The sequence below is a fragment of the Pocillopora verrucosa genome, chromosome 7 (genome assembly GCF_036669915.1).
Source record: "Pocillopora verrucosa isolate sample1 chromosome 7, ASM3666991v2, whole genome shotgun sequence".
NCBI lineage: Eukaryota > Metazoa > Cnidaria > Anthozoa > Scleractinia > Pocilloporidae > Pocillopora > Pocillopora verrucosa.
Window position 1 is genome coordinate 6,316,810 of NC_089318.1, and position 19,416 is coordinate 6,336,225.

The following is a 19,416-nucleotide window of genomic DNA, read 5'->3' on the forward strand; positions in this document are numbered from 1 at the left end:
TCCATTCCAAAAGTAATAAACTTAAATCTTTTAATTCATCTCTAATAAGCTATTTAGAGTCCGCCTTTTCCCCCCAAACAACGTTGCAAGAATGTTTATGATTATTGATTTTGTTAGCACAAGAATGTTGGTGATCAAGCCAACATTGAAATGGACGAAAGGAGAGATAAATGAAAGTTATAGAAAAAGAAAAGGTCAACAAGAAGTAGAGTGTACCAAGACTTTAACCAGTCATTGGAGAAAATAATGGTAAATGACCTTAGTTTGTAAAGTGCTCAAAACCAGTAAAAGATGACTAACCAACTACTTTCGAGAACTAACAACTGATCAAAGGACAATGAAAATGGAGCATTGATTCTCGGTTGTTATCTTTATTTCACCCTTTTTTGATTCCACATCCTAAATTAACTAAAATCGCTGCAACTGAGGTTGTTGTTTATATCTTATTTAAAAATTGAACAATCGTTTTCAGAGATTGGCTGGAAGTATAGATATGATATTGACGGTGGGCGACGAAGATGAGGATGCCGATGAGGAGGAAGATAATGATATTGACGACGACAAAATGTTTGAGGGGACTTGATTTCTGCAGCCGGTCGCAACAAGGGGAACTGAAGACGCCTAGATTTTAAAATAAGGAGTTTCTTTTTCTTTATGAAAATATATTTTGCCTTTAGTTTCCTATGAACTTTGGTTTCAATTCTATATCTAGTTAGCTCGAAGGTTTTTTTACATTGTATTGCAAATTCAAAACTACTTCATGCACGCTCTTCAGCTGGAGCGTGACCACAGTCCATGAGGTGGGGAGAAACGAAATCTATACATCCGAGGTAATCAATAATTATTTCAGGCTAGTTTGGGTTCACATCTATATTTTCTACACGAATGTTTCTCCTACTTCAGCATTCCTGTGATACCATTTGTCCATGATGAAAGAGTCACTATGAAAAAAGTCGTCTTCGTCTCCTAAGTCGATAAGATTTTCTAGCTTTGCAATTTCGCTTTCTGATTCAGAGGTAAATAACGAGTTGGAGGAACACGAATGAAAGTCAAATGAATCCGACGAGCTGTCGGGTCGACAAGACCTTGTACTTTCGCTGTCGCGATCAATCGTCACCCTGGGAACGATGTCATCGATGGAGAGAATAGAATCGCTGATTTCATGCTTTATTTCACTTAATAAAGCTATTATATCAGTGAGAGAGGGATTATTGTCTTCATGAAATCCAAAGATCTCATTCCTTTCTTCCCATGAGCTGGACACAAAAGCCTCTTTTTCAAACGTAACGGCAGTTTCTGACCGCCTCTGCCACAGTAACTGCGGTATCGCTTCAAGAACTTTGATCACTGCCACTCTTGTCTTCTTAGAAAATTTCTTAGCTTTCAGTTTCATTAGTTTAAATAGCTCTAGGTCTCCGCTGCCTTCATGTCCGAGTTTACGAGATTCCGTGTATGCATCATTAAGTATAGCCAAAAACATATTCAAGAAGATCATGACAATGGTTACCATGTAAGCAAATACGAAAAATGGTCCAATAATGATGTTGATTCTTCGAAGTTCGTGGAAGGGAGCCTTGGCACCTATAAGCATCAGCAGTATGGTGCTAAATGATTTCGTGAACGAACGGTATTCATATACGTTACTACCAAAGGTTAATGTCGTGAGCGTAACGTAAGAGATTATCATCGTTAAAAAAACCAAGGTGAAGGATGTAAAATGTTTCGAGGCACTGATGAGCGTCATTCTCATTTGAATAATATGGGGATTGAAGCGAATTATTCTCAAAAGTTTCATAGTTATTAGAAATACAACAAATGCTAACAGTGTCACTTCTAGGTCTGACCACAATGAAATGTTGTCCATGCTCCAGCTTTGAAATGGGTTTTCCTGTACCTTTGTTACGAATTTGCTTGTGTAAGATTCTTTTAGGAAAAACATGGCCTGCGACCCAACTGAGCTCAACAAAAGAATAATTTCTAACCAACTCCATGGGCTCTTGAAGTATTTACAACCTTGCTGATATACTTTGCCAATTTCGGCGCCCACACAGAAGAGAAGAAGGATCATAAAAAGTAACTGAGATGTCTCGTAAATAACTCGAAAAAACCGATCTTTTGGCGAATAAATCGTCAAAGTTTTGACCCTGATAATGGTGTTCGTTCCCCCGTTAGGAAATCTCTCAAACAGAAACTTCACAGCACTGAACAGTGAAGTGGTGGGCTGGTAAATGTTAAATTCTACGAAAACAGCGGCCGTCATGTCATCAATCCAGTCATTCATCTCCAAGTTGTCAATCACCTGTAGTGCGTCATCGGTATTGTAGCCAAGGTCGGCAATGTAACCGCCCCCCGAATATGTTGACCTCAGTCCCTGAAATGATAATGTTTCCAGCTGCTCGGCTTTTTCATAACGCCAGGGTCTAGGACAAAGATAGAACTTTTCAAACTGATGTTGGAATACTTCAAAATCGTCGACTGGAATCCATCCTCGCAGGTGATATTTGGTTTTGTCTTCGGTTTCTGTGCTGTAATGTGGAATACATCTTGAAAAATGCCGGACGAGTTCTGCTTCATTGTGAAAAGCTTTACAAGTCGGATCTGAACGACATAATAAGTTCAAAAATGATAAATATTGATGAATTAATAAAAAAAACGTTTCAAGTTTATGTCTTTTTGTCGAAAATTGATTTTACTAGACATCATGCTTATTGACAAGGCTTAAGGAAAGGCTAAACACAGTTGTCAATTCTCCTTTTTCCATAAGTACATCGATGAAAAATTACAAGTAATAAGTAAAAATTATCGGTAACACGGAAATTTTTTTAAAAGAACGTAATCTTGCTGACATTAGTATAGAACCTTTAATGCTTTTTTCCTCTATTCTCTCACCTTCTTTAATTCTCTTTTGTCTTAGTCTTGGCATTCCTATCATAAAAGCTTCTCGGTTTCTGATAAATCCTTCCTTGTACGAAAACGCCATTCCGTTGTACCATTTAACGTCAAAAAGGCCTGATAATAAGTTTTTCCTCGTCCAAGTCCAGAATGACGTAATGTTGTGCACCTGTCAGTCACAGAAAATACCGTAGCCATGGGTTGTTAATTGTAGCTTAGTCATCGATATATTTGTGTTAAATTTTTTTACAATGAATGAATGTGTACGAGAGCAGTTAGCCTCTCTATTTGCACGATTTGTCTGTAATTTTGGGAAACATTGCATTGAAAAAAAACACGATTTTTAAGTGCAATTTGCTGTCTGGTGGAGGTTAACTACTTATGTTAATTATGTCATAAATGAAGCTGGAAGGTTGAGCACAGCTAACAGATGTCATCATAGCGATACAAAAATCATTTAGGATTGACCAAACACTCCGTAAACGAAAGAGGAAATAACCGAGAAGACACTTTCATACAAACCTTCTCGAAGTTGGGGAAGACATGTTTCACCGCCGTGGTGAATCGAAATCTGTTACTGTCACGGTTTCCATAACAAACAATGACAAGAAGAAGCAAGAAAGAAACACAGGTACCAATTTCTATCAGTGTCTTCGCAAGTCTCCTTTTCAAAATTCTCACTGAGCGCATTTTGTTTAATTCCTCGTTTCCTGGTGGAGAAGAAGTTAAACTATTGTCTATGCTTTGATCGGAGTGACCTTGTCCACGTATTTCATCATTTTTGATTGGTTTTTTAACGATGAGTGATAAGAGTGAAACAATTATAACCACCTTCACTGGCTGAATCACTATAACGTCCTGGAAAAAGGAAATCATTACCGAGGTGAGCCACTGATTGGCTACCGTTTTACCCCACATGAGACTGTAGAACACAACAAAAGCTGCTGACACCAATGACGCCATCAGACATAATGCCCAGCCAATGTAAACACAAAAATGAGGGAAACAACCATTCGCTTGCTCTTCTTCTTCCTCTCCGCCTTGACTATTTCCGCTGTCTATCAGGCCAGATGGTCTGATATTCCTAAAAATAGCAACGACAAGGACATTCACAGGAATTGAGACGAGCCCACTTTGAACGCCTATTTTAATTTGAGACCAGGATAGATTAATAGGACCGACGCGAAAGGCATCGACGTCACTTGTGCTTTGCTGGTAAAACATCGCATTGGCGACCATGGTTGCAAACAAGATTGACAGGCAGCATGAAAGACGTTGACAGCGGGTGAAAGTACTGTGCGGAGCTTTGGTGAACAATGATAACCAGAGGTGCTTCTCACTTAGGGTTTTCGCACCTCTGAAATAGAACAAGTTACTAAAGGACAAAGATTCACTTTCTCCTGCAGAAATGATGTCGACTTCGATTTTCCCATCTCCTTTTTCCACAGCAAGCCACTGGTTTCCAAGAAAATACCACTTTTCGTTTGTGGAATTACAAGTAACCAAGACTTGGTGAAAAAACCAAGCCGGGTTTTCTCCAGAATTGTCATGCCAGATTTTGATTTTGTACAAAGACCCAAGCGATTCTTGGAGATGAATTGTGAATGTATTGACGCTACCTCGAGCGAAAAATCTCTTTCCCAGCTGACGCTGTGTTAAGAGTAAAGGAGGCGTACATCCATTCTCGCCAAATAGGATGATTGCCACGTTCGCTGTAGTTCCGCAGTCCCTCCAAATCCCTGTTTGAATCGAGATGTCGTATGTGAAGGCGCAGTCTTGTCCTATTATCACATGGATGTTTGGTGCAATCTGAGGTAAAAATCAACTACTCTAAGCAAGGTGTTTTTATATTTTATATTTTATATTTACCGTATTTACTACTCAGTAAACATAAGTTGTTCCTTTCATAGATCTATGAGTTTTTTCAGCTGACACTTACTCGTCTCTGTCATTTAAAGAGAGCAAATCAACTCTCTACTCTCAGCTTGTGATACTCGACTTCCCTTTTTTCAGACGACATACTAAGGGAAACTACAATAGAAAATACATCTACCTCAAATTTGTCTATCTTGTCAGCTCTTCGGGCGATAATCAGACCAGTTGCGTACAATCCAAATATCACGCAGACAAATGCCAAAACAACGAAGTTCCCGCTTGCTGCAAGGTTTCCAAACTCCGACATAACTTTATCAAAATCTATTGGGTTTGGGGCCACGAACAGGTCACCACCAAAAGCCGACAGGTGTGTGCAGAGACATTGAAGTTTTCCAGGTGTGGCCTTAGGTCCGACCTTTCCGAAGGAAAACGAAACCAATGAGAAAAACAATTTTTTTTTAGTAAGATTTTGTTTCAGGAGGATTTAAACTGCTGATGTACTCAGTCTTACTTAAAAGTTTTCAAAGCCATATGCAAAGGATATTCCCGAGCGATGGCAAATGCATAGTTTAATACTGTCAATGGTAAATCTGTGCCTGGAAAGGAACTTAATGTATGAGGCCTACCTTTAATCAAGTTCTTCTTTTTTTCGATTAACTACAAGCAGGCCAAATTTTATCTATGCCAAAAGATTGCCGGTATTCCTACCTTACATCCTCTATTGGTCCACTCGTCGTCCTTAGGGGACCAGTACATGCACAGGCCCATGGTGATGAACAGATCATACTGCACGTCGGAATTATTCTGAAATTGTAGCTTTAGAATATTTTCGGGAAGTGGAGGCGGCTTCACTTCGACACATGACCGTTTCTGGCGACCGTTAGCCCCACGGCACGATCTCTTGACGCGTGTTCTACTTTGAGTATTGTTCATCTCAGGGAGTTGTGGGGTGTACCGTATACCAATAAAGTGAGTACCCATATGTCCGGTGATCGAGGGTGAAATGGTAAACAAATAAGGATCAGAGAGACAGTCAGAGAAACCATTCTCTTCCGAGTAGCTTAAGCATGAGGAGAAATTTGGGACAACTGTTTGAAAGTTATTTTCTGCCGGTGTTGGTCTCATTTTGTACCTGATGTAAATTTCGAGTTCTTCGTTTCTTGATGGCACAATTCGAATATTTGCATCAGCATCGCCATATGGAAGAACGATTTTGTGAAATCGCATGTTCTTTATCGATTTTGGAGGGCTTGGTTTTACAAAGAACGTCTCTTTCGGCTTGATTTCATCTCTTTCCCGGTGCCAGTTTTTGATAAACATTTCTACAGGTTTGCTGAGACCCTCCACGTGAAGTGCTTTCCCAGATGTGACGTTCTTTAAGGTAACATCAAGCACGGATGATTTAATACTTCTGGACTTTGGGTGCCATGTGTAAGGATTTTTTTTAAACGACACAAGCTGAAACATAGAAGAAATTAATTTATCTGAGTGATCAGAACATTTCCGTCGTCCTCGATGTCGGAGAAGACACAACCAGACGCGAGAGCAGAAGCAGGAAGACAACAGATGAGTTAACTCTTAATCATTAACACACGTAACTCAAACTAAGAAAAATGAAATGAACATGTAAGTAAAAGACCAATATATCTTTCTAATGCTCAACAAGGAATTGAAAGTCTGTCTAATTGGGACTTAGAATACTCCTCCCCAACAACACCAATACATGACGCCATTAACAAGAGGATGTAATTACATCTTCATTCCTTCCAGTCTTGGAACTGAATTTATCAAAGCACTTCATGGCTAGTTCGAGCTATATTTGTCCCTCACCTTAACATCCACCACGGTGTTTTCGTCTAAGAGATCAGGCGGGAACAGATCCTTGGCATCGGGTAGCTTGACTCCACTTTCACCCTTAAGCAGCTTGCTTACTTTCATTTCAGTGGCTTTTTCAATGCAAGCTGTAAGATTGATATAAGGTGTACTGATAATTGTAGGATTTGCACAGAATTCCTCTTCGGCAGTGATAGTGTTTACCAGTTCCACACATTCTGAGGTGATTTTCCTGCCCTGTACAAGAGAAAGGAGATAGTGCTTAATGTCATAGACTTTGATCAGAAGCTGGCTGAAAATAGATCTTCCCATCACGAATATTTTCACTCACTGACTTTAGTGGTCGTTAGGATAAGGCGTAGCCAGCGGTGGGAGAAAAGAGAAAACTACACTTCTTCGAATACAAATGACGTAGCAAACAGGGTATTTATCGATGGAAGATTAGATCAGATTAGATTTGAAAAAATTAGATAAGATGCATGCTAAATCTTAATATGAATGTCAAGGTAATAGGCCCTAGTGGGTTTATTGGGTACTATGAAAAAATGAAACCAACGATACTGTAGATACTTAGAAACAGATATTTTCAACCTATTATGCTCTACAAAAAAGCAAACTATACTCACCTTTTTCACATCAAAATTAGGATCCTTATTCGGAGAGTCTATATCGACATCCTTAGAAGAAGACGTCAGAACATTTCCAATCCCTGTTAATATGTTTTCGCCTATCTCTCCAATGACCTTCAGATCTTTAATAGCACTGGTGTTAACATTTTGCAAGAATGTAGTTGTTTTTCTGATTAAGGTCAATGCATCCTCCTTCGGAAAAAATCAAAGCAGCGAATCATCTTCTACTCATCTAGGTCTTGTGGGGGGGCACTTATTGGGGACACTTGGTTCTCGTTCACGGAAAGGCGATTATTTTACTAAGCAGAATCTAAGGGTTGCAAAGAGCTTTTGATAAGTCTCAAAATACGAAAAAGGCGCCTTTTAAAAGCTTCACGTAAGTAAGGAAATAGACAAACCTCTGCGACCACTGAAACTCTTTTTCCCAAATATATCATTGAAATACAATAAAATGAATAAAAACCAATTGCTGAACTATCTTACTAGGATAACGGTTTCTTATCATTGGCTGTCAGTTCGTACAGCAAACGGTCCACCAATTCAGTAACAAATACTTAATCCTTGACTTACCTGTGAGTTCTGGGGCAAGGATTGGTCAACCCGTTTGGTTGAGTAGGCCGTAATAACGGCAATCTTGGTGACCAGATTGATCTTGTCAACTTTTACTCCAGACATGATATTTAGCACAGAGTCCTTAAACTGCAACCATAAGGATATTTTTCAAGGAAATGTGTTGCCTTTAACCAGTGTAAAGTGAGAGAGATTACCATTCTAAGTGTCAATCGCAAGCAAAGTATTGAGAACTTTTGACAGCAAATGACAAACCAAGTCTATTTTAAATCATCATGCCAAAGTCAACTTAAAGCTGAATATCCGTTTAACTTTCATGAGTGACCGAGAGACATAATTTCTCCTTACAATTCCAATTCAACATCAAGAAGAAAAGTGATAGGAATAAAAAAATATGTCACTAGGGGATTAGAAGTTGATTCAAAACCGAAATTCTCTAAATTAACACCGTAAGAATTTTATATGGGACAGTGAGGAGAATGACTTTTGTTCTGATCTTACCGTTTCGTCTTTCTTAAGTTTCTCGTTGTAATCAATAACCGAGAGAATTGTAATGGCCATATCAGCTGCCTTCTGAACATTGTTGCCTGCAACCAGCTTCCGCATGTTGTTTTGTGCATTATTGATAACATCTAACAGCTTCTCCGAAGCAGGCGGCGGCCTCACCTAAAAACCGAAAGAAAGAAGTACGACACGTTTAATTAAAGCGCTGAGAAGAGAATATAAGATTATGTTCGCCTGGATATACTCTGCTTTAACCTCCGCGTAGTTGTTCAAAGGGGAGATGAGTTGCTATCTACCGGATAGAGATTTATCCACCCTTCAAAAAACTGGGTCCTGATGGGCAGCTAAACAATTTTTTTCTTCAAGCTGGTCATGCGATTTGGTATGTATTGAACATGTATGACATCAAGGGTAAAAAAGGTTCTGAAATCATATCTCTAAATTAAGGCCAATCGTTGTATCAATGTCATTCAAAGAAAGCAAAAGCAGCCAACAGTATATGCAGCAACATGAGGGTTACTCAACTAAATGACATTTGAAAATGACTCTAGCTATTTAACCGGACTGAACAGAAGTTACACCAATTATACCATCTTGTTTGAACGTCTGTTTGAATTAAACTAATTTTACCTTGATTTTCTTGGGCAAAGAAGTAAAATCCCCATAAGCATCGAAAATCTTCAGGTCGACAAGACGCTCATAGCCTTTATTAGGATCCCCCACAGGGAGCTTACTTGTCACGTTTCCCACATTTCCCTCTTGAATGAGAATTGTGCTGGAGTCGAACGTATACATAAAAGCATAACGAAGCGGAACATCTTTGTCATACCAACCCAAACACGTGATGTAAAAGTCTGTAACAATTGCAAAACCTTCTTTAGGCTTCACCTGACAACCTTTGTCTTTTCTTTGCACTTCGGAGTTTGTCGGCGGAGCGTTGACGATAAATGTATGGTGTGCTTGTTCTTCAAAATGACTCTTGTACGGATTGGCTGTGACCCTAACTTGAAATTTTTGCCCGTCTTTGACTTCAGAAAGATTTTCAAGTTTAAGTATATTCAATTGTGTCATGTTTGCAAAAGTTTCTATAGAGTCACTTGGGATTTTTATACCAAGCCTAGTGAGGGTTCCTTGGTCGTCTTCTGAGAAAATCATCCAGGAGAAAGTCGCTAATGACGTGCATTCTTCTTTACCGCAAACCACACGAAGGGAGAAGAGTCTTTTAACACTGACCTTCCGTCCACAATTAATGACGCATCTATTACGCAAAACAAACAAAGAAACGAAGTAAAACAGAAATTTTACAAACGAATAACCAAATACAAAATTTCAAAGGAAAAAAGCAAAAATTAAAAGAAAGAGATGAAAATGGGTCAATATACAGTAGTTCCGTCAGTTAAATTGTCGATCGAGTGATTGCTTTTTTCAAATATTTACGGTTCTCGATCAGATTGTGTTGGGGTAACATAAATATGCATACCTACGCAATCTAATGCAATGAAATGAACCAAAACTATGATCTGGCAGCGGTCAATAGAAGATTACCAGTTAAACAACACGAATTTTTCGAGAAGGATTGTTGAGTAACAAATTTTGGCGAATCATTTGAATACATCGAATAATTATTCACCGAACATATGCTTAGTGGGCCGAGGTTATTATCGAGGAGGCCTCGGCTTAGAACTGTTACAAAGGAATGATTTAAAAAACATTAAGTAAATAAAGCAAAATATCGAAAAGTCAAATTGACGTCGGCAAACGCATTTACATGTAAGAGCATTAATGCTTGTACAAACCGATCAAATTAAAATTGCAAAAATAAATGGAAATATAGGCTGATAAAAGAACAAATAATTGAATAAAGCAAAAAATAAAACGCAAGTACATCGACATAATTAAACTTACACAACAGAGAACTGTATTGCAGGCTCGATATATAGCCTATGACTTGCTCTCGATATCCTCGGCTCTCTTGTCACAGTCAGGTTAAATTCGTAAGTACATTTTGGCTTTAGAGAAGAGGCATCAATTGTAAATCTTTCACTGAAGAAATTGGAATCAGCATCAAAACATGGCGTTATTGGAGCTTCTTGGCAAAGCCTTCTGCACTGCCAAAAAAACGTTAATCCTTTAGACTGATCCTGTGGGTACTCTGCGTCGTGTGAGCCGGAGCCATCAATCGTAATATTCCCTGCGTCTCTTTTTATTGACGATGGTGCCACTATTTTTGCCGTTAAAACTGGCATTTGGACTCTGAAGAACCCGAAATCGTCAGCGGATGTGTCTGTGATATTGTTTATGAATGATACATCCACTGAGACGTAAAATTCTCCGGGTCCAAAAAGCCTTGGTCGTAGCATGACCATGGGTTGGTCTTTAAGGCCGAATGGCATAAATGGCGAGAAATAACTGGTTTCTCGATCAATTTTGAAAAAAGTCCAACGGTATTTTGTCTGGATCGGTGAGGAACAATTTATTGAGACTTTTGGTTTTAAAACAAAGTCTTTGTCAGATGACCATATAATATCTGACTCAAGGATACGATGCTTGAGGTGCAGATCAACCACTGGAGGATTGCAGTTGCAGGTGACTGAAATGGAAGAGAAAACGGACATGTTACTCACAGTAAAACATCAAAATTAAAGTTAAGGTAAGGGATTTGAAACATCATGGATAATAACTGATTGTAAACATAGGAAAAACCATCGAAAGAGAGAGGAGTATATCTGTGACACTGGTAATAACTTTTCGACGGCGAAAGATCATAGATTGCAATTATTGGCAAAATCATTCAGGTTAAGGATGAATTAAATTTTCACACCACTTTCTCAACACCACTTTCTCAACACAATGACTTTGTTATTTGCGATTTCCTGTGCTTCAGGTGGTTTAGCTCTAATTTTCAGCTCTTTCTGCTTTCTTACATCTGATTGGTACTTGTGTTTTATGACATTCAATTAAACACATTTCAATCGGTTGGAATACTTCTTATCAAGATATAATTAACTAAAGTTTCAGCAATCAATTGACATCAATTTTACTTGAGTTGCTTCATTATTTTTACTCAAATCATTCTCAGAACTTCATACTGCCACTTGAAGGCTATTATTTATTCGATGATGAGGTTTGGTGGGGACTTACTTGGTTGTCTTATCTTTAGATAATCTGGGTGGAAAATGCTAGATTCGTGAACGAAAGCCCTGAGTTTGGCTCTAACACGATGAACGCTGGTTTCTATGCAGTAAATTGCTACCTCTGCTATGGCAGATGTCGTTATCTGTGGTGACGGTTGAGGACTAGAGAGAAAAAAGGCATAAAAAGAGAGGCTATAAACCCAACAATACTAAAATAACGGTCATAGGTAATCGGAAAGGTGGTATAGTAATCACAATTGTGTCACTCGGTGTATGAAGCCATCCATACAAGAGGCATTATACTAGCGGCATTTTCATCATAAACTCATGAACAAAAAACACCTTTACCTCAATCTCAGGACTCTGTTGTAGAGATATCCTCCCACGTTTTCAAAATACCTTTGAATCTAAAACAGAAACTAAATAATAAATTTGGCCCTCTCTGAACCCATTTGAAATGTAGTTAAATTTCAGTCTTTGTTCAAAATGGACATCTCTCTCTCTCTCTGAAAGCTACAGAAGTGTAAGCCAATATGGGTAACTGCAGAAATTCTCTGTACTCACCTCACCAGTCGCTTTGAACGCTTCTTGTATGTATTCATCACTGGAAGTATTTAAGTAGTTGTAGACAAATGAAATATTATGAAACATCAACCACGCTTTGAAATAATAAGCTATAATAAAATGAAAGAGTAACGATCCATTAAACAGCCATTCGATCGAGCACACAGGAATATTAGTTATTTATTTCACCTTTGCGTGATCGTTGCGTTGATCGCACATATTTAGAAGTGAATTAAAAGCTATAGTTTACCTCACGATGCTTTGAGTAAAGGGAAAGTTTAGCACCTTGAAATAATCAGTAAGAGGCTCCAGAACAACCAAACATGAGTTGAACACTGACTTAAGAGGGGCAGAAATCACAAATGTGATTGGAAAGATAAATTAGAACTTGTTATTTTCATTTTATTTTTTCCTTAAAGCGCTGCGTAGAATACTTCTAACCCTTAAGGTCACTGTAAATCTATTCAAAATTGACTCTTATACATGAATTTGTAACAACTTTCAATAATCATTTCCTAGTTAAGAAAACCATCAAAGAGCTACAATTAAACCAAACAGGAACTAGGAAGGTTTATTCTGGTGGTGATCGCAAATAACGGGTTTGAAAACCTCGGTAATTTTTCTTCTAGATGCCAGCAAACCTTGAAGTAGCTTCGTCAGAGTGATTGACGAAGGGCTAGCGCTCGAAACGTCAGATTTTATACTCTTTACGGTGGCCAATTTACGTTATTAACTCAGTTGATAATATTAAATTACACTACTTTCTCACTTGGTTCGCAGCCATAAATTTCCATTCTAAGTCCAATGTTGTCCGTCCAATTACGAGGTATCAAAAGTATACTCGATGTAATCCTGGGAACTGCTAAGTCGTGTTTTACTATTCCGTTGCTGTCATTATTTCCTTTGAATATCTGTGAAAAAAAAAAGAGATTGTAATTTAGAGTTACTCATGATAATCACTTATGTATCAATGATATTCAAAATCATTCTACCCTGATCATTGGGGCATTTAAACAGCCAAACAAAACACGAACACACATAAGTTTTCTTATCTACGATTTATAGAGAAATTAGTAGGAAAGCCTATCTAAATCTGTCTCTCTAAAAGGGACACTTGAGATCTTGTTTATGTAAAAGATCTCGTCAGATTGGATGATGTACTAGAGTAGTCTATTATTACCCAGAACTACCTTCGATGTGTACCATTTCCTGTGATTGCAGTGAGGTGTTTTATTTTTCTAAATGAAATGTGAAAAGGGAGTGATGGGCCTTTCCTTGGAAATACAACAGCTCGTTAATGATTTGTTTAAATTTTTCTAATTAAAAGTAAGGATCAATAAAGGATATTGGTCTCCAGCTTCCTAGCATAACAATATCGATTCTGGGCTTTCCAGACAAATGAAAGATTCATGAATTCGAAAGGTTTATTCAAACAAGAGCTGTCGAGTAATAAAAGAAATTGAGCGAAGGGCAAATCAATGGTATTTTAAAACTCGCATGTCTTGCAGTTGGATGAGCAGAAAAAGAAAAATGTTTTGTTTATGTAGCTTCTGATATTTCGCCCTCGCCAACTGGACATTACAAAGAGCGATAGCTTTGAGCGAAGTTATTTCTGTAATCATACTTAAACTATGCTTGATACATTTGAGATGGATCCGAGTTTCGTCGACTACGTTTGTCTGTTTGAATCATTCAAATTTGGCACCCTAACCAGGAGCCAGTATATTGCGCGCGTGTTCTTCTTGTGGTAGAAACCTGCTCGTGTATCTTTGAAAAAATACACAAAACCGCACAAAAAATGGTCCTTGTTTATGCTAGGAATTATATATAAGTAGACAACTATGGAACCACAACTGAACTATTTCGTACCAACCTATTTTCATTAAATTCGTTTTGGTGAAAAAAAATATGCACTTTTTCTGAAGACAAAAGCTTCGTTATCATTCGTTTCTTTTGCCCTGAAAACTAGCTATTCGTAACGTCAACGGTACCCTGTTGCGATGCTATAACAGATCTAAATATCTACACTCCAAAACATATGTAACTAATCCTCATTGTGGTTTGTCGAACTAAACCACACACACCACAGGTAAACATTTAGATAAAGATACATACTCGAAGTCCTTTAAAAACGAGGGTTTTTTTGTTATAATTGGAATCAGACTGTGTCCAGACGTATTGTTTAAGTAATCCAAATATTTTTGGCGAGATGATGGCGACCTCATGCGTTTATTTTTAATTATTCCAGCAACAAATAAGGATCCTATTTGTCTGGACTGTATCTCCCATTTGAAAGAAAAAGAGCTTGTCAGGATTGACGGAGCTAATAACCGAGGCGGAATCGTCACGTTGGTAATCACGTCGTTCTGGAAGTTGTTCATGCGCCGCATTGTTTGCGATGTTATCAAAACACATCGAGATTGCTTCGGATTTTTCGCTTAACATTTTTTTTAGGTCTGAACTTGAAATAGGAAAGGAAAAGGAAAAGTTTTTTTTTATGATTTCGTAAAATGTTGTTGGGTGACTAAAACAAAATTTACTCTAAACATTGCTGTGAATTATGGGGTTTGATTTGGCAAGCTTAACAAACATTGTCATGTTTACTTTCTCTGCAACTGAGTACGAAGTAAAAAAAAAATACAGCTCAGTCAATAAACTACATGTGAAATTTGGTACTACAGTAAAGTACAGGGATGTGAATCACAAGGCCTCAAGATAACATTTTTTCCAAGATCGTTACCTTATCAAAGTTTGCAGCATTATTCTTTATAATAACAATAGAAATTTCCATATTATTCATACATAGATTATCTTAGAGATTTGAAAATAAATAAACAATTGAAGAATGGATAATGATGTTCACTTTTCAGTGAAAGGCGATATACTACCAAGAAGGCCGAGAGTTACAAACGTAACCACAGGATATAGCTGATTGTAGACTTTTTGCTACAAGTGACGAATTCGCGTGAACAATTTAGTTAGAGCCTCGGGGTAAATCTATCTCTAACAAGTGTAATGTCCCAAGGCTTTAACAAAGTGGGGAAACGACGTATTCAAAAATTCCTGTAAAAAAGGCTCGCGACTGTCTTATTATCTGAAATTACATCTAAACTCTTGTAACACGAAAGTCTTTCGATATTCTGGCAAAAAAAACTTACCATTTCTTCTCCGTCATTGTCCACAAACTCCAAGATCTCGTTCTTGGTAGCGTACATTAATTTATACCTGGTTATCCATTCTGAAACCGAAGCGTTCCCATAACCCTGAGTCGCTATTCCAGTAACAATTTGTTCCCCCCCCAAATCGATTCTAATCCAGGGAAATTGTTCTGTGTCACCAAGGATAGTTTTGTCAGCTCTATAACCCGGCGGCCATGAGTTTAGTCTGAGCCTTGCTCGATGGGCTCCAAACCTATAATCGTTCTCGTAGTGTGAAAACGCCGTGAGTTGATGATCCGAAATACGGCCACTTTCGACACCGAGGGGCACATCGCATTTTCCTGTGAAAGCATTCAATCTATATTACTAAAGTGAAACAATAACCATATTTCCCTATTAATAAAAGAAAAACATCGGCAAGCAACATCACAACCTGAATTAGCTTTTTACTTTGACGAGTAATTCTTTGCTCGCCTGCATACATACTTACTTGGACATTCGGATTTTTCTAATTTTGCGCTGGCGCACAAGCAAACAAGGAAGATCCATAACCACATCAAGACCTTCATCTCGAGGCACTGTCGCTTTGTTGTGGACATCTCTTCATTTCCATGTCCGTTCACATAGAATTCTGCAAATAATTCAAGTGTTTGACAACCATTATTGACCATAAAATCGTATTCAGACGTCGCTCATCGTGCGATTAACAGCTTATCTGGCTACTTAAAAGCGCCAAGAGAGCTACAGGAGAATAAGTAACAATCACCTCTTAGTATTAATTATTCAAACAATGAAGCATTTATACAATTTACCAAACAGCATGGAGCTTTGAGCTCAAAACTTTTCTTACAAATACAAAGCGGAACACAAAGAACACCTATGTCAAGCTGTTATATAAGTGAAGAATGTTTCCTTTCCTGGAGAAATTTGCCTAGAAACAACCTAAAATCAACATATTGAATGAAAGGTCCAGAATGTATGCCTAATCCAGAAGGTCATGAAAGACCTCGTTTATTCATGACATTTTCGCAAACAATTATCCGCTTTCGATAAAATTTATCGATTTTACGGCGTAAACAAATCCAATACCTAAAAATCGGAGTTTTGTGATGAAAATGTATAACAAGCTCACAGCAGGCATTGCACAAAACTTTGAAAAATAAATAGCCATCAGAGTACCGCCATTCATTAATTTGGCATTGTGGTATTAGAAAAAGTACGCGGTTTTATTTTCTTTTTCTCAAAGAATTAAGTGCTATCCTGTTACAAGTATGAGTGACTGTGTTACTAAAACAGTTTACTTCCAGGAATTATTGCCTTAAATTAAAGTCCTTCGAATTTAAAAACAAATCATACCTGCTCTTAAGCTTCCATACCACCTGTTATAATGCTCATATTTATTAAAATCCATGCAATACGAGAAGAATAAAACTTCTGCTAGTTTCTGAGGACGACACACTAACTGGGGATTCTCAATCTACAGCGAAAGGGAGAGCGCGGTTCGAATTATCCTCAGTAAAATTTCTTTACGCTGCTTCTTAGTTATTGTTTTGATCGTAAACAGGTTTCAAAATACATTTGACACCAAATGATAAATATGAAATTTAAATTGGATTGTTTCATGCATAAGGTACAATAGTCACTCTCGATGCCCCTGCTAATTATGAGCTTGTGCGCACGAGCAATAAACGGCACTCGTGAGCAACGGTCGAGGAAAAGTACTTGTTTGTCATATCTTAAATACTTCGTTAGCAAAAGTCTGGTCTTATCTCTCTGAAATACTACAAGAGAGTTCATTCCGTTTTTTCCGTTGGTTGGTTGTTTTTTTTGTGTGCGTGTGTGTGTGTGTTTTCAGTTTGTTTTTTAATATATACTCCTATGGGAACATCAAAACTATTACTTTACGCCGAAGGGGAACTTGGAAGTGTTCCAAATATTGCAACATCTGACATCACCACAAAATGAAATTCATTCGCCACCTACATATACCGACGTCCGTATTTTTCTGAATTCGATAATTCGTTTTTCTGCCGAAACATTGCCCGGCCGCTAGCCGAGTGAATCTCTGAAACTATCGAGTGACGAGGGCATAGTTCCTTCTAAAAAATTGGGGTATGGCTTGACACTTATTGTTCTGTAGTGTGACGGAATTGTTTTAAGCTGTGAACCGAAATATGGCCTACGGTTTGACAATTTTAGCTCAGGCTATTAGGACCTATAAGTATCATAAAACACGGAGGTAGGTATCAAGGGCAAAAATTAAGTCTCATCTAGGTAGATAAAATCTAGCTATAGATATTAGCTTCTCTTGCGCAAGAATTTTATTTTACCGTTTTAGATCTTCCATGGTTAAGTTAGACACAGCCCGTCTTTTTTTCTTTTTTTTTCTTTTTTTTTTTCCACCCTTGCTTTCTACCTCTATCTCATGACTGAATTTACCTCTTAATAGCCACCCGAAATTGCTTTCGACGACAGGTTCAGATACCTTAATTGTGTCTTTCTTCTGCTCCTAAGGTGAATTTCTAGAGAGAAAAATGGATCCGAAGAGTAAGAGCGGAATTGTTAAAAATGTTTAATTGCTTTGTGTTAATAGATCCATTAACTCGTCTATTCTATTAGCAGGTGTCTTCAGACGTTTTCGTGATCCTGGCGATAAGAAAGTACTATTTTAGACAACTAAAAGTGATTGAATTAAGAAAGAGCTCGAGGTATAGTGTCTGTTTTTTAAGTACTTTCTTTCGTTTAAATGCTGCCAATAACTCAATGCAGATCACTGCAGATGTGATTGGACGTTTTTCGATGCTGAAATTTGGCGCGTGCCCTAATCTTTCTCCACATCCGTTAATTGCGAAATGGAGCCTTAAGACTTCCTTCATTAAAATTTCAAATTGTTTCATTCGGAACATAACAGGATCTCTGCGACCTCTGAGTTCTTCAATTATTAAAAGTGTTCGTGACATTCAAATTCAAAGCGGCTTGCAATGCAGAGGGAACTCTAACGACTACAAGCAATAACTCATTTTCTCAAAAGCTTGTTCATGCTGAATACAACAACAGACCAGAGAGGTTCCACAAAAGGTAATTAAATCATGCAACCACAGCTTATCTAGGCTTCATATGCATACATATTCAACATATGCAAAAATATTAAGTTACAGATCCGTCGCTATCCTTTCGTATTCAACAAATTAGGTGATAAACTATTTTTATAGAGGCCCATATACGAAAATTTCATGATATAATTTAAAGACCACCAATGGGGTGGGGGAGTGGCCTTTAGACATATCGATCTTTCTTTTAAGACTTGAACTCTAAATTTATTGACAACTTAATAATACAGAATTTTCAACTGGCAGCTTTGAAGCTTTTCTAGATCAAAGTCTCCCGCAACTGTATGGTACTGAAGATTGTTCCCGTACGACTATCACCTGCAGTGAAGCGACCATCTTGTGACAGTGCATGCATGTTTAAATTACCAAACCTTTGCGAATGAAATAACCACAGTTGAATCCGCGACCAATCTTTTTTCTTTTTTTAATATGTTATTTAGGTTTTAAGGGGGGTAAATTTCTAAAGAACTGTGGTGCTGCGGTGGTGGAAGAGTATAACAAGGTAATTTTATAAGTATTATCAACCGAGTTGATAACGTAAATTGGCCACCGTAAAGAGTTTAAAAGCTGACATTTCGAGCGTTAACCCTTCGTCAGAGCGAATGGAGAAATTGCGGTTTGTGTGTGGGGTTATATGCAGAAAATGGAGCTACGCTATTGGTGGGAATTTTGGTTACGAGAAAGCAAGAATGAATAAGTTGAATGAAGAGCGCTCGTTGATACCGTGGGGATTAAGAGTGCCGATTTGAAAGAAAAAATGTTGCTCTAGAGTTTTGCGGCTTTCCGAAGTGTTTAAATGTGGGGAAAGGCCGCAAACTGCCATATGCTGCTTAGAATGATTAGGAAGATTAAAGTGTCTAGCGACTGGTTTGGATGCGTCTTGTCATTGCTTTCTACGTCGTGTTAGGAGAATTTCTCTCTAACACTCGGTAAAATTCCTTTTTTTTCCTTGACCTAAATTCTCGGTACAGCTTTCTTCTTTAGGGACTAGCCTGATCTCTAACTTTACTTAGAACAACTCACTTTACTCTGCTTTGTTCAATCTGTCTTCTCTGATTGAGAAACGCTTTGTACCAGCTTATAAAGGTAACACCAAAGATGACACTACTAAGCTGTCAATCTTCTTACTTCGCGATCGCTCCGTTTC

General features: G+C 38.0%; 1 protein-coding gene across 1 annotated transcript; it reads right to left on the reverse strand.

The window, feature by feature from the left end:
- Nucleotides 1-355: 355 nt before the first annotated feature.
- On the reverse strand, nucleotides 356-17,634 carry LOC131769955 (polycystin-1-like protein 2). Its single transcript, XM_059085683.2, has 18 exons — nucleotides 17,599-17,634; nucleotides 15,650-15,790; nucleotides 15,160-15,500; nucleotides 12,771-12,912; nucleotides 12,002-12,111; nucleotides 11,786-11,844; nucleotides 11,445-11,599; nucleotides 10,209-10,893; nucleotides 8,934-9,561; nucleotides 8,301-8,465; nucleotides 7,800-7,928; nucleotides 7,227-7,421; nucleotides 6,598-6,837; nucleotides 5,476-6,225; nucleotides 4,946-5,182; nucleotides 3,415-4,701; nucleotides 2,890-3,061; nucleotides 356-2,598 (listed from the first exon to the last, which is right to left on the reverse strand). Exons 2-18 carry the CDS (start codon nucleotides 15,756-15,758, stop codon nucleotides 878-880), a joined length of 7,125 nt encoding a protein of 2,374 aa, XP_058941666.2. The 5' UTR covers nucleotides 15,759-15,790; nucleotides 17,599-17,634; the 3' UTR covers nucleotides 356-877.
- Between the last annotated feature and the right edge of the window lie 1,782 nt (nucleotides 17,635-19,416).

Bases quoted from the DNA above. Each gene is read 5' to 3' on its own strand.
- LOC131769955 (XM_059085683.2), bottom strand. From the start codon at position 15,758: ATGTCCACAACAAAGCGACAGTGCCTCGAGATGAAGGTCTTGATGTGG. The intron at 4,702-4,945 runs GTAGATGTATTT...TTTTTACCTCAG, and splicing joins ACAAGATAGACAAATTTGAG to ATTGCACCAAACATCCATGT. The intron at 3,062-3,414 runs GTTTGTATGAAA...TGTGACTGACAG, and splicing joins TCTTCCCCAACTTCGAGAAG to GTGCACAACATTACGTCATT.